At 40.7% G+C, this 12,775-nt stretch overlaps 1 protein-coding gene across 3 annotated transcripts in view; it reads right to left on the reverse strand.

Moving 5' to 3' along the window:
• Positions 1–1,900: 1,900 nt before the first annotated feature.
• rasa3 (RAS p21 protein activator 3) overlaps positions 1,901–12,775 on the reverse strand; it is a 34,606-nt gene continuing 23,731 nt past the window's right edge. Inside the window, exons 8-24 of one of the 3 annotated variants that reach the window (XM_070927104.1) lie at positions 11,628–11,701; positions 11,430–11,534; positions 10,340–10,496; positions 10,082–10,230; positions 9,519–9,633; positions 9,282–9,356; positions 9,065–9,188; positions 8,137–8,243; positions 7,649–7,726; positions 7,426–7,503; positions 7,107–7,180; positions 4,327–4,433; positions 3,305–3,387; positions 2,977–3,185; positions 2,784–2,887; positions 2,482–2,665; positions 1,901–2,017 (exon numbers count right to left, since the gene is read on the reverse strand). In XM_070927104.1, coding sequence (XP_070783205.1) covers positions 1,942–2,017; positions 2,482–2,665; positions 2,784–2,887; positions 2,977–3,185; positions 3,305–3,387; positions 4,327–4,433; positions 7,107–7,180; positions 7,426–7,503; positions 7,649–7,726; positions 8,137–8,243; positions 9,065–9,188; positions 9,282–9,356; positions 9,519–9,633; positions 10,082–10,230; positions 10,340–10,496; positions 11,430–11,534; positions 11,628–11,701 — 1,899 coding nt within the window. In that variant the 3' untranslated portion in view covers positions 1,901–1,941. Of the gene's footprint in view, positions 2,018–2,481; positions 2,666–2,783; positions 2,888–2,976; positions 3,186–3,304; positions 3,388–4,314; positions 4,434–7,106; positions 7,181–7,425; positions 7,504–7,648; positions 7,727–8,136; positions 8,244–9,064; positions 9,189–9,281; positions 9,357–9,518; positions 9,634–10,081; positions 10,231–10,339; positions 10,497–11,429; positions 11,535–11,627; positions 11,702–12,775 lie in introns of all 3 variants that reach the window. The other 2 variants (XM_070926948.1, XM_070927026.1) reach the window with 2 other exon arrangements.

A 12,775-nucleotide genomic window follows, 5' to 3' on the forward strand; every position in this document is an offset into this window, starting at 1 on the left:
ATGAGCAGTGCTAACACACAGGTTCTGCTTTGTGAAGGGAGAGTTTAGCTATAACTACTTTTTCTACTCACACAGAGAGAAACAAACATGTCTGCCTGCGGTTTGAGGGTATGTTGAATGGTGATCTTGGCCTAGCACAAGTATCAGCATCTCTTAAAAGCAGCTAAACACACTGTTTTCCATGCATATGAACATGCAACAGTTACATTATGGTTAAAGCTATTTATTTGGAATTACTAATATTTATCCGCTGTGTATGGAGGCTGGGCTACCAACTGGACAAAAAGGGGAATTTGCCCAAGGCTCTAGGTTCAGCATGTGGCAACTAGTTTGTGGTAATTCAATTAATTACAAATGTGTTAATTAATTCTGCACACTATATACACTTATTGTCCACTTTATTAGGTACGTACACCTCTACAATGTAATCAAACCCAATGCAACTGTTTTGCCATAGAGTCAACTTTTATGATGCTAATAATGTTCATATGTTCATAGAGGTGTTGGAAAAAATGATGTAGTCCAGTACAACATCACCTTTAAATATGACCTCAATTATAAACATACAATTGAATTTACACATTTCCAACAATGTCACCAAAAACTGAACATTATAGACTTTGTAGAGGTAGAATTTAGAGCAGAGCTATTGTACTGAATTGCAATAGATTGTATGGGCGTACCTAATAAACTATGTGTTTATTGTAAGCATATTATTATAGCACAAATTCCCAATTCACAGATTTTGGGAGCCAACATTTTTCCCCTTGGCCCTAGTGGGTTAATCTGGCCCTGATATCAACAAAAACTGGTTTTTAAGTTGGACATTAACTAATTTCTTTGTGCATAGATGGAGTTAAAGTAATCTGTCATCCAGTGTATTTTGTCTTACTTAAAAGAGAAGCGGCAACTTGACATCCATAAACTCAGCCACGCTATGCAAACTGTTCGACAAATCTTCAAACAGCATACAAAGATACAAAAACAGGCATTCATGGGTTTGTCTGACTCAGTGTAAGCAGAAAAAAGAAAAGAAATACTATCCTTTAACTCAGGTACTGGTTACACAGGGGCACGATATCCAACCACAACAGAAGGCTTTAAATGAAACGTGAAAACTTGAACCTGTTAGCACATTGATGATAAGGATTAAATATGAAGGAAAAAATAGTCTGTGGAGTTTTGATGGTTAACATCAAGCTGCTCTTGGCTGTGCTTGGTCCCGACGATCCCTTCTTGTGTACCCTCGACCTTCACAGCCTTCCTGAGGAGGTTGGGGACAAAACAAAAAAAAACAAGCAAAAACAAAAAACAGGTACATAGGAACAACACCACCCAAAGAGGGAAAAATGAACAGTCCTTCCTTCCTTCTAGAGTGAAATACAACGGAACATTTCAACCATTAAAATAACCAAATACAAATCAAACAGATAAAATAAGCTTTTTGAAAGTGTGCTGCGAGGCTTGTTCATCCATAGATTTGGAGGGCATTAAAGTGCGTGTTGGTCACTGTCAAAACTGTCCAGTGAAAACGTTTGTTCTCTCATCACATCACAGAGAGGAGACCCAAATAGATGCATGGCATGATTATCTCTTCATTCGTATCCCTCCTTTCCTCCACAACTGTTCCTCTTTTATTCTTGCTGATCTGAGGTCTGTTGGAGTGATGCACCTTGAGACACTGCAAAAAATTCCATCTACACAGCTCACTCAGTCTGGCATTTTCTTTAAATGTGTTTCCAAACCAGCATCACCTGCTTCCAGAAATATTCCTTTTGAAGAACATCAACATTAGGGAAATTACCTAACCTTAATGACTTTCTTCTTTTTACAGATTTAAAACTCAATACTAGACACAGAGCATTGTTAAGATAGATTTCTTTGCAGTAAAGAAAAATATGCTGGTTCTGGGCATCATAGAAACAGTAGACAGGGCCGTGGCTAAATAGAGTAGGTGGAGCTCTCAGACTGCTGGCGGATGTAGCACTGGAAACTCTTGTCTCCAATCGGATGCTCCCTGAGGAAACAAAGAGAAAGGTGATGTTTATTTGTTGGCAGGAGAAAGAAAAATAGAACACAAATAACAAAAGTTTCTGTCAAGATTATTAGGTGGAGGCCAAAATATCCACAAGTCTGAATCAAACGCTAATGTGACTGGACTGAAGGAGAAATCCAGGAAGCATCTCACAGTACAGGTTAAGGGTATGATGTTGGAGTTATTTGAAATGTTAAAAGTGCTACATTTAATCTCCAACATACTGTGTACATGTTAAATTTATCACAGGGAATTGTGGACTGTATAACTGCACCACCTGTTGGCACAAAAAGGAAGTTGCTCTGCATTGATCTAGATTTTACATTTTGAAAGCTACCATTTTCCCCACAGTTCTCAGCCTCTGCTGCATTATACATACAATAACTGTAGTTTTATGACCAAACATAATCTGAGCTAGAAGCAGAAATAAACAACAAACCACATACTGGCTGCCTATCTTTGTCTTCTTGAACTTGTCACGTTTGTACTTGGTGTGCTGCTGCTCCAAGGTCTGCACGGCTGAAACAATCAGTTTCAGGGTTTTGTAGGTCTCCTGGGGGTCGTCGATGACAAAGCTGGAGTACTCCTCCTGTTCGGGCCCATCGTACACAGACTTACTGCCACAGGCCTCTGCGGGGGGAGACGGGCAGCAGAGTGAGAGACAGATCAAAAGGGACAATGTGACAATAAACACAGATAAACATGTGGTAATCGTACACATGCATGCTCACAAACACTCTTGTCTGACCTTGCATCTTGATCAGTTTGGTCATGTATGTGCTGAACAGGGAATAAATCCTCTCAGTCTCTCTGTCTCCATCTACGTCCAGCTGGATGTTTGCCGGGAGACCGCTGAAAACAGATGCACACAGGCGAATGTGAGGGAGTGGAAACAAAAGAAAGGAACCTGTTGCTGGATAGATTTTGGCAACTTAACGTACCCAGTGCAGGGTGTACACCCAGATGCCGTGTCTGCTGAGAGCTTGCAGCAGAGCCAATGGCCGTTGAGGTAGGCTGAAGGATGGTAGGTGCTCAGGCGTTTGCGGTTGCACTGGCTGACTTTGGTCAGGATGTCGATCCAGTCGCGCGCCTCCACACAGTTGTTGGCCTGGATGTAGAGCGCCCGCTCTGGCTGAATAACCTGGAACATCTGGAGGAGGGAAAAAGGGACAGCAAGTGAGGGACGAACCTAAACACTTGCAGGAGTGATTTCGGTCAAGTGGTCAAAGCTCCACAGATTTCATAGGGTTTGCCGTGTGGGGTCCTTACATTTTTCATCTTGAAAGACTCCTCCTCTAGCCTCTCTACAGCCAGAATGTTCTCTATGGGGATGCTGCACAGAGCGCCCTCACCTGGAGGTAAAAGGAGACACATCAGACATGAGAGATTAGTAAAAAGTAAAAGAAGGAAGCTGTAAAATGATAATTACTTTTATAAACTTGTTAGTTTGCCATTAGCATCATTACAGTCTACAGTTGTATCCCAATTCCATACTACATACTTATTGTATACAGCAGGGGTCTTTAAAGTCTGACACTGTGGTCCCCCTCAGACAAGAATTAACACCCCATCATCCCCGTGTTGATGGGACATTCTGAGACTTAGTAGTAAAAAAATATACTGATAGTACAACATGAAAACATAATATTAATGGATTTTGTCACTCTTTTTATTATTCTTTGTCTTATTTCTATTTGGGGGATAATCATGATCCAAGTTTTGGAGTTACATTTCCCATAATGTGGGGGCTTTGGGGATATATACAGGAAGTATAATGTTGCCAAGGATTCAGGGAGTTAGCTGTGGGCTAGTTTTTTTTGTCTAAATTTGTTTACATTTTGGTTAATTGGCATAATTAAAAGAATGCCGATTTAGCTATTAGCAGTTCCTGTTTGCAATGAACCCATGGATGTACAGACAACTTTGATACTGCAGAAAACTCACCTACCATCAACAGCACAATTAAAAACTAAAAAACATTTTTTAGTCTGCACACTGACTAAATTGAGTATACTTGATTATAACACAGAAAACCTGGTATGTAATATGTAATTTAGAAATAGCTTATATATATGTTTTGGCCTGAGCTTGTTTGGATGCAGCACATATGTGTTGCCTGCTCAGTAACTTAATCTCCACCACATGTGTCGAACGCACATTGTGTTCAGGCTAAATGTACATTCAGTGGATTCTCTCCCTCCTGCCGATTCTTACACAAGCACAAACGGTGACATAAACAGACGAGGAAACAATGCAACTGGAAGAAGATCCTGAGAAACCTTTGACCTCACCTTTTGTTTTGTGGTAGGTAAACTCGTGGTTGGTGAGACGAAACCATCTCTTCTTAAAGTTCTTCATTCCAAACCGGTTCCTCCCTTGTGCTCTCTTGATCATAAATCTGAGGAAAAATGATGGGTGAGAGAAATTCCACAGAAAACCTTGACAGATGAGCTCATTTCTCACACAAATGTTTAAATATATCACAATATTTTTGTGATTACATATGTCTACAGTGCTAAAATAGTGCATCACCTAAATGTATACGTTTATACATAATATAAGTATAAATTAATTACTTTACATCCATAACCACCATTTCATTCTGGTTAAAGGAATCCTGTGCAGTCAATACTCTACATTTATCATTCTATTTACATGCTTACAGTTCCTTGTATTCATCGCTGCTGTATATTATATAAACTTCAGTACAGCACTCATAGATTTAACAGTCTATGAGTCAAAAAAGGAGATGGGTCAGCAGATCAAAGGTACCCCTGTTTTTGCATATTTTACCTCATTACCTATGAATTGTGCATAAATCACCACTGACTTTTTGCCAAACATTTTAGACTGACTTCCTTCCAAACAGCAACTGGTTTCCCTTTCTTTCAGTACACTATGAAAATCAACTTGCAGACACTTGAAACTTGAGATACATAATCCATCACACTGACAGGGAGTATTCTGTAAACGCTTCTTGTCGGTGTGTTAAAGGATGCCACGGCACTCTGAGTGTCGGCTGCTGAACAGCAATCCTTTTTTAATGCAAGAAATTAGACCTGAAACATGTTGATTAATAAATTAGTTGTTTAACTGAGGCAAGTATTCTGACAATCTATTAGCAAAAATGCCAAACATTGTCTGGTTCTGGCTTCTCCAATGTGAGGATTTGCTGCTATTCTGTGTTTTAAATCACTGTAATCTGAACTTCTTTGGTGTTTGGACTATTGGTCGTGCAAAACAATACTTTTGTAGACGTCACATTGGACTCTGGGAATCTGGACGGACGGCCATGTGTCACTATTAGCATTTTACAGATCAATTTATAATGAAAATAATTGTTGCAGCGCTGCAAGAAATTCACATTAAACTTTTAGCGAAGATGTTCATATTTGCTTACTTTTTAAACTCTGGGTTTGATTTTCTCCTCATGAATGCCGTTCTTCTCAGCTTGCAACTTATTGACCAATAAATAAATCAAGTCCACTATGATGGATTAGCTATGTCAAGGAAGTTTCCTATCTCTAAATTAATTTTCACACTGTAATAAAATAAATGGAACCAGCACGTAAATTCAATCCCAAAAATTACAGTATGCTTTGGAAAATGTTTGACAGTGATGTGAGGTATGCACCATTTGTTGTTAATGGGCTAAAACATGTAAAACCACCGGTATGGTCCTTTAAGGGAGAATAAACACCAGGATGTCTTTGTTTTACAGTTTAAGGGCCAGAGGATACATGGAATATGAAGCACTAGGGTTACTACTCTCTCACAGGAAGACTTGTACTCTTTTCACACCACTGAGCCAAGAACCTGCTGGTTTCACATCCGCCATAAGGCTTGGAGTTGTGCTGGAAACTCTAAGGTGTATGGTAGTGATATGGTCACAGTCAGGGTATAAAGGGTCAGGGTGCGGGCAGATATGAGATCCCAGAAATGTTTGTACAGTAACCAACCCCTGCTGTCACTGTCACACCAAGCATGTCTGGCATGGCAAGAAGGGCTATCAGCTCTAGAGACGCCTCCTAGGTAAGCGGGCTTATGGGTTAACACTTTACTTTATACCATTACAGTCATTGTACACATCAGTCTACTGCCATGTAAATGCAGAAAGACCAAAATCCATCACACAGTGTCAGACAGTGTAACAGTCGCTTGATAGGTTGCTTATATGTACAGGACATAGGCCAGATATAAAGTAAAGTGCAGCAGCATCTACAGTAGCGCATGATGTTGGTGGGAGAGAAAATGGCCAGCTTGGTTTGGGAGGGGGGGTTAAAGTGCACACACAGGGGGTCACAAGGGCAAAGCCTTTATATAGAGAAGCTCTTACCTGCCCTTCGTGCCTTTTGACCCCTTCCCATCAACCCTCTTTATAGTGAGTTTTACACTCCTACGCCCCGGTAGCAGAAACAAAAGAGGGTGGGGATGTGATGAGCGAGACGCTGGCACAACTACTGTCAACTGGAAACTCCCCTTTACAGCCTCATTAGAAATATCATCAAAACAACACATGCCCATGTGTTGTTAGAAAGTGCCAAGCCTCAGGTGTGTCTTTACTGTAACTGTTCACTTTGGAAATGAATCAGACCATGAGGGGTCAAACATGTAAAGGTAAAATCCGGCTCCACTTAACCAACAATTTAAAGGACTCGTTTGACAATTACTCTAACTCTAACTCTTACGCTAACTCTCCGCCAGAAAAATTTCCCAAAATGAGTGTGAGAACAGATCAACGTTATTAGCCGACCCAACTGTCTTGTCTGAAGCTAGAAACAAGTGCCAAGACAACCTTAATAAGGTGGTAAAGAGACAAACATTGAAGCTGCTTAATTAGCAATGAAAAGGTGACTGACATTATGGTAACAGTCACAGTACACAAGACAGTTTTTCTACGATTACAACATCTCAAATTACAGTGCCATAAATTCTCTAGATTAATCTAATATCATGTATGTAGGACTTCTTAGCTGTGGTATGAGAGAGCTGTTTATAGACATAAAAATGATTTAGCTTAATGGTGTTTTTTTTCCATGAATATCAGTTAAACACCAAGTTGGCACCTTACCCCTCTTTGAGCATGATTGGTGTTTCAATACTCTTCTGATCCCATTTTCCAGAGGTGGAGATGAGGTCCAGGAACTGTGGAGGGAAGTAAAGGATGCCATATATCAACTTTTTATTGTGGTGGTAACACACTTTGACATCCCTCTACCCACTCCGCTTTTTCAGTCCTTTTCAAATGTCTCCCTTCAAAACACATTTCATCACCAATTTATCTGAGTTTATCTTCGTCTGAGGTACAATACAAAAACAATATTTGATCACGTGTCAACAAACTGGCTGAGATTTATGGCGTGTAACAAGGAAAGAAGCCGAACACTCACATTCTTCACAGCGTCCGCATATTTCTGCTCATTGAAGTAGTCATAAAATGCAGCCATGTAAGACTCTTTGAAATTGGCCTGGAAAGGAATAAAAGTATGGAAAGAAAGAGTAACAGAGAGAGAAAGACCAGCAAGTTATGTTTGAATTTAACTTTTTAGACTGAAGTCTAGTTTAGTCACAGGAATGAAAATAGAAAAATACCCTTTAATGAGAGAAACTCACAGATTTAGACTTGGCAAGACTTCCCAGGGTCTGGATCGTCTTGGAGATGAGGGTGAGGGTTCGAGAGGTGGCGGGATCCTAGGGACACAAAGAGACATGAAATCAAATAAATCACATCTTAAAAGCACTGTATTAGTAATATGAAGTACAGTCTTAACTTGGATGTGGTTGGGCCATATACATAAAGAAAATGTACTGTTTCCAGAGTCAAGAATGAACTTTAAACTTCAGCTTTTATGGCAACAGGCACGAGAAGTCCTTAATGTAAAAAAAAAGTGGTGATTTGGACATGATACATTTCAGGACAACTAAAAAAAATCATGTGATCATAATCAAAAGCTGTTGTTTCTGAGGTCTAAAATTCACTGTTAACCTAATGTTTTTAAACTTTTTAGCAAAATATTTTCAGCAGCACTTATTTTCAGAGGTGTTCATGTATATGCTGTATGTTGGTTGCATGTGTGTGTGTTTTAAAAAGTCAGACTCACTGGATGGTGCGGCCGTAGATGGAACAAGTTAGGGGAGAGGATGGCTGGAGCGAAGAAACGCAGGAAAATAAAACTGCTCACTGCTGTGTATCGGACATCTTGGTCAACTAGAGAGCAGAAAAACAAAAACAGGGATTCATCACACACACACACACACACACACTATACTTGCTTAAATTACATTGAAGACATTACATATACAGTCAGTCTGGAAGAAGAAAAGCGAATTTGTTCAATATTCTGAAAATTAGTTCCATTTTGTTTTATATTGTCCTTTTAACTGTGAACTGTGCAAAACTCTGGTACGATAAAAACAGATATTGATATGAATATGGATGATGCACAAAGACTGAGTTGGCTGTTCACATATGAAACATATCAATTCGCCAGTTACTTGCAGAAAGCCGGGGAGAGGAGATCTGGATCAACTGAAGGCTTGTAGCAGTTATTTTTGGTGTACAGCTGGAATTTCCCCACATAAATACGTTATTTGAAAGCATATAGAAGTACTTCTAATCTTGTAACTGATGTTTTTTGTTCTTTTGTTTTTGTATATTTATCACCAGAAGATGTTTTGTAAACCCACGTCAGATGGGCCAGATGTTTGGCATGACACAGAAATAAAAACTAACTAACTCTACATCTTTTATCACATATAACAACTTGTTCCTCCTGAGACTGCAGTGCCATATGATGCCCGACAGGGGGCAGCACAGAATACAACACTGGGTGTATAAACTCTATACTCCACACATAACCATAATGAGTGTGTGGGAGGCTTAAGTGTTTTCAGGTTTGACACAAATAGCGGAGCAGAAAAAGAAGAGCGTGTCCTTGGACATCTTGCACATCCTGTTCTTTATTGTCTATTTCCTGTTACTTATTAGCAGCTGGCTTTCTCTCTGCCATCTCTTGTAAGAAGAGTTACCTTGGAAACGGGTGGCAGCGGACTCTCTCAAGGAGAAGAAGATGTCACACATGACGGTGGGACAGCGAACGCCAGAGGTGGTGATGACGTTGAAGATACGGTCTACATAATGGCGAAGGTTTTCCTGAGGAGGAGGAGGAGGCAGGGCAGATGTGTCAGATAACACAGTGACTGCACAACAAACACACACTCAGACAAACACATGTCGTCTTCTTACCCTGTTCGTGTCCAGGTTCTCCGACTCTTTGAGCTTGACCGGATCGATTTCACAGGGTTTGTGTTCTGTGCAGATCTGTGACGATTTATAAAAGCATTGAAACATCCATTCAGAGAAAGAAAGACATGTGACATGAATTAAATCAAGAAGTAAAATGAGGCTTAACATCTGGTAAAACAACACAGAAGAATACTCTGAATAAAGGAAAACAAACATGGAAGTATCGCAGTGCCACACCTCATCTATGATGGGTTTGAGTGTGACTTGCAGATAGTGCATTCCTGCCAGCTTCATGGTCTCATCAATGCACTTGGAAGTCAGCGAGTTTCCGCGGAAAATGGTGTTAGGATCCCTACACAGAGAGGCAGGGTGTGTTTCAGAGTCATTTAATATCCAAAATAAATTACATTACTGTGGCTGTGTGCTAAGCTAGTTGATGCCCGAATATAAATCTGATGACCTAATTTCTACAGTCACATTAATTAATAATCTCTGGTGATTCAAGGCTATATCTGCAAATCCTAAATATCCAACATTCAGCTGGTTTATGTTGAAGAAATGTACTGTATTATTGCTAACAAAGCTAATAAAGCTACAGTCACAAAGTTATTTTCTACATATGATGTGTCTTCCTCTGCTGTAATAAATACACTCTATAGGATGTCCACAAAATGGGAGATGAATTTATGCAACAGCTGGACTCTCAGGTAGAACTGTATAACTTAATTGTGTGAAGTATTAGTTGTCGAGCTGTCGTTTCCAGTTTTATTCAATGGGAAAAGATGCGACAAGACACTCACTGTGTGCGGTTGACTTCAGCATGAGCGATGGCGCTGATGAAAGGCACAATCTTGCCGTAGTGAAGAAACAGACGCACAAGGGGAATGGCGGCTTCTTGTTTCTCTCGACACACCTCCCCCAGAATATGAGCTGTGGACGCCGACACAGGCTGAACAGAGAGGGCGAGGAGTAAACGTGTGGCATTCAAACGGTGAAGTGCAAAGCAGTTAACAGGACAAGATGCCGAGCAGAGCAGAGACACATTCATGCACACATACCCCTACGTTAGCAGAGTGCAGCAGGAGATCTCTGAGGGGGGTGTAGTGTTCGGAGGGGAAGACGTGGTCCTCGGTGTAAACGATGTTCAGACGCAGAGAGCCGAGCTCTTCTACCTTCACGGACTTCCCTCCATTCTCCCTGGGCTGGAGAAAGTACCTGAAGTAAAGTAAGAAAGTATATAAGATCTTAGATCAGACAAATCAGATCATCTCACTGATTGGATTTTGATGAAACTTGAAAGGGTGAGACAGATCAGTCTAAAATAGTGCTAAAACATTTGTTTAAAGCTGCACTAATGGATTTGGTTTTACGGCCCGCAACTTTATTGTTTTGGTTCACTCTCATGGCTCTCATCAACCTCATTTCCAGCAGCAGTTTTTATTGAAAAAGCTCTAAAACGCCACAGTACGCCACTTGCCCAGCACCAAACAGCAGACAGACACAGTTAGAGACTAGCTGGGGAACACGGTGGAGCATTTAGCAGCTAAAGCGCCACATATTTCCCTCAGGAGTTGGTGAAGACCAAAAACAGAGATAAAAATATTGGACTTATATTCTCCGGGTGGCCACAAACTGACTCTAAATGACTGCTTATGTTGCTCTGTGTCTGCTTAGACACATTCATCATCTTTATAAGATCGTAATGTGTCAATGTTGTGTTTACGGCCTGTTGCGAATGAAGGTTTAATTGTCTCATCAAAACCTAGAAAAGTGAAAAATTACTGAATGTATACTCATTAAATGTAAGAGGATGATTATTACACTCTGAACTGGACTGTACTTCTTTCAAAACAAACATGTAGTCCGACGCAAAATACATAAACAGGCTCTGTTGGAGAAAAGCATTCATGCTTAGCGAAATCTACCCTGGTAAAATCAAAACTTTAAAAGGAGGTCTGTTGTCCATGTTGATACTTGTTGCTATGGCTCTGCTGTTGCTACGGCAACACATACTCAGAATGTCATCGGATGATGATAATGAAATCAAACCCGCTCGGCCCCAGCAGGGGCACAGCACAGTACTTGTGCGGTGGAAAAACCATAAAGCAGACCCGAAATGATGTGATGTGCGAGTTATGTTCCTCTCACCATGCATCGTGGACCCCAGCCTGACCCAAGACCCGCAGAGGAACGCGCACGCCCCCCAGGAACTCGTCCCCGAACTTCAGGTTGCTGGCGTTCCACAGATCCACCCTGAACACAAACCACAGGGTGCAGTTCAAACATGGGAGAAGCTTTGAACGTTAAAAGTTCAGCACTGATGCCGACACACTGTCTCTCTCTCACCTCAGTGCCAGCTTGTCAACATCCTCTTCCTCAACATCAAAGTGCCGCTTTGTGTAGCTTAATGGCCGCGTCACCTAGAAATGGAGACAGAGTGAACATTTAGCGTAAACCATGCAGACGTTTCCCCCAGGTAAGCTGCATCGCCATCTTCATCACAGAAAAACGGGCAGAAACAGAACATTGAGACTAGAGCTGAAACAATTAGTTGATTAATCAATCTGTCTACAACTATTCTGATAATCAGTTTATTGTTTTAGTCATTGTTTCACCTTCTCAAATGTGAGGACTTTATGTTTAGTAATATCTTTGTTTTTTTTTTTACTGTTGGCCAAATAAAACAAGCAAGTTGAATATTATAATTTGTCCACTATTTTCCAACATTTTATAGACAAAACAATTTATCAAGAAAATATTCAGCAGATTCATAAATAATGAATATAACTGTAAGTTGTAGCCCTACTTGAGACATCAGATTCTTCACTACATTTTAAAGCATATGATAGCCTTTTGCAGAGCGGAAACCCTGATTTTCTTAAATTGCACATTGAAATGAGGCCGAAATGAGCCTCGACCCAAATTAAAGTCAAAGCGCACTATCAGGCAGGTTTGGATCCAAATGGGAGCCATCAGAGATCAGAATGCGGCAGGGTCCGCGTAAGTTTAGAGCAATGTGTAAACAAAATTCGAGACAATAAAAAAGGACAACCATGTGACAGAGACATGATAGATGGCCTGTGTTTGCATGAGGACGTGGACCTCTGCGTGTGACTGCGAAGGGGGCTGCAGGCAGAAAGCACCACAGGGTATGCAGCAGAGTCCTGCTCATGTGGTGGTGGGGAATAAATGAGACGGTCTTGTCGGATAGAAATCAATGGGTCAGATTGTCTGGTGGTTTGTCTGAATCAATCATACTCTTGTCCTGCTGTCTTCTAGTGCTGCAGCGACGAGGCCGGAGGGAGGAGCGACACAGAAATGTCAGAGCAGCGCTGCTGGTGAGCGAGGGTTAACGGGGGCAGTGTGAAAGGGAGTTTTAGTGTGTTTGTGTGAAAAACATCTATAAATATGAACTCATGAATATTAATAAATGTAAATGTAAGAGAAAATGTCTGCATTTATGTGTTTCCAGTTGCTTTTGCTAATTTATCTGA

The sequence above is a fragment of the Enoplosus armatus genome, chromosome 1, assembly GCF_043641665.1.
Source record: "Enoplosus armatus isolate fEnoArm2 chromosome 1, fEnoArm2.hap1, whole genome shotgun sequence".
Classification (NCBI taxonomy): domain Eukaryota; kingdom Metazoa; phylum Chordata; class Actinopteri; order Centrarchiformes; family Enoplosidae; genus Enoplosus; species Enoplosus armatus.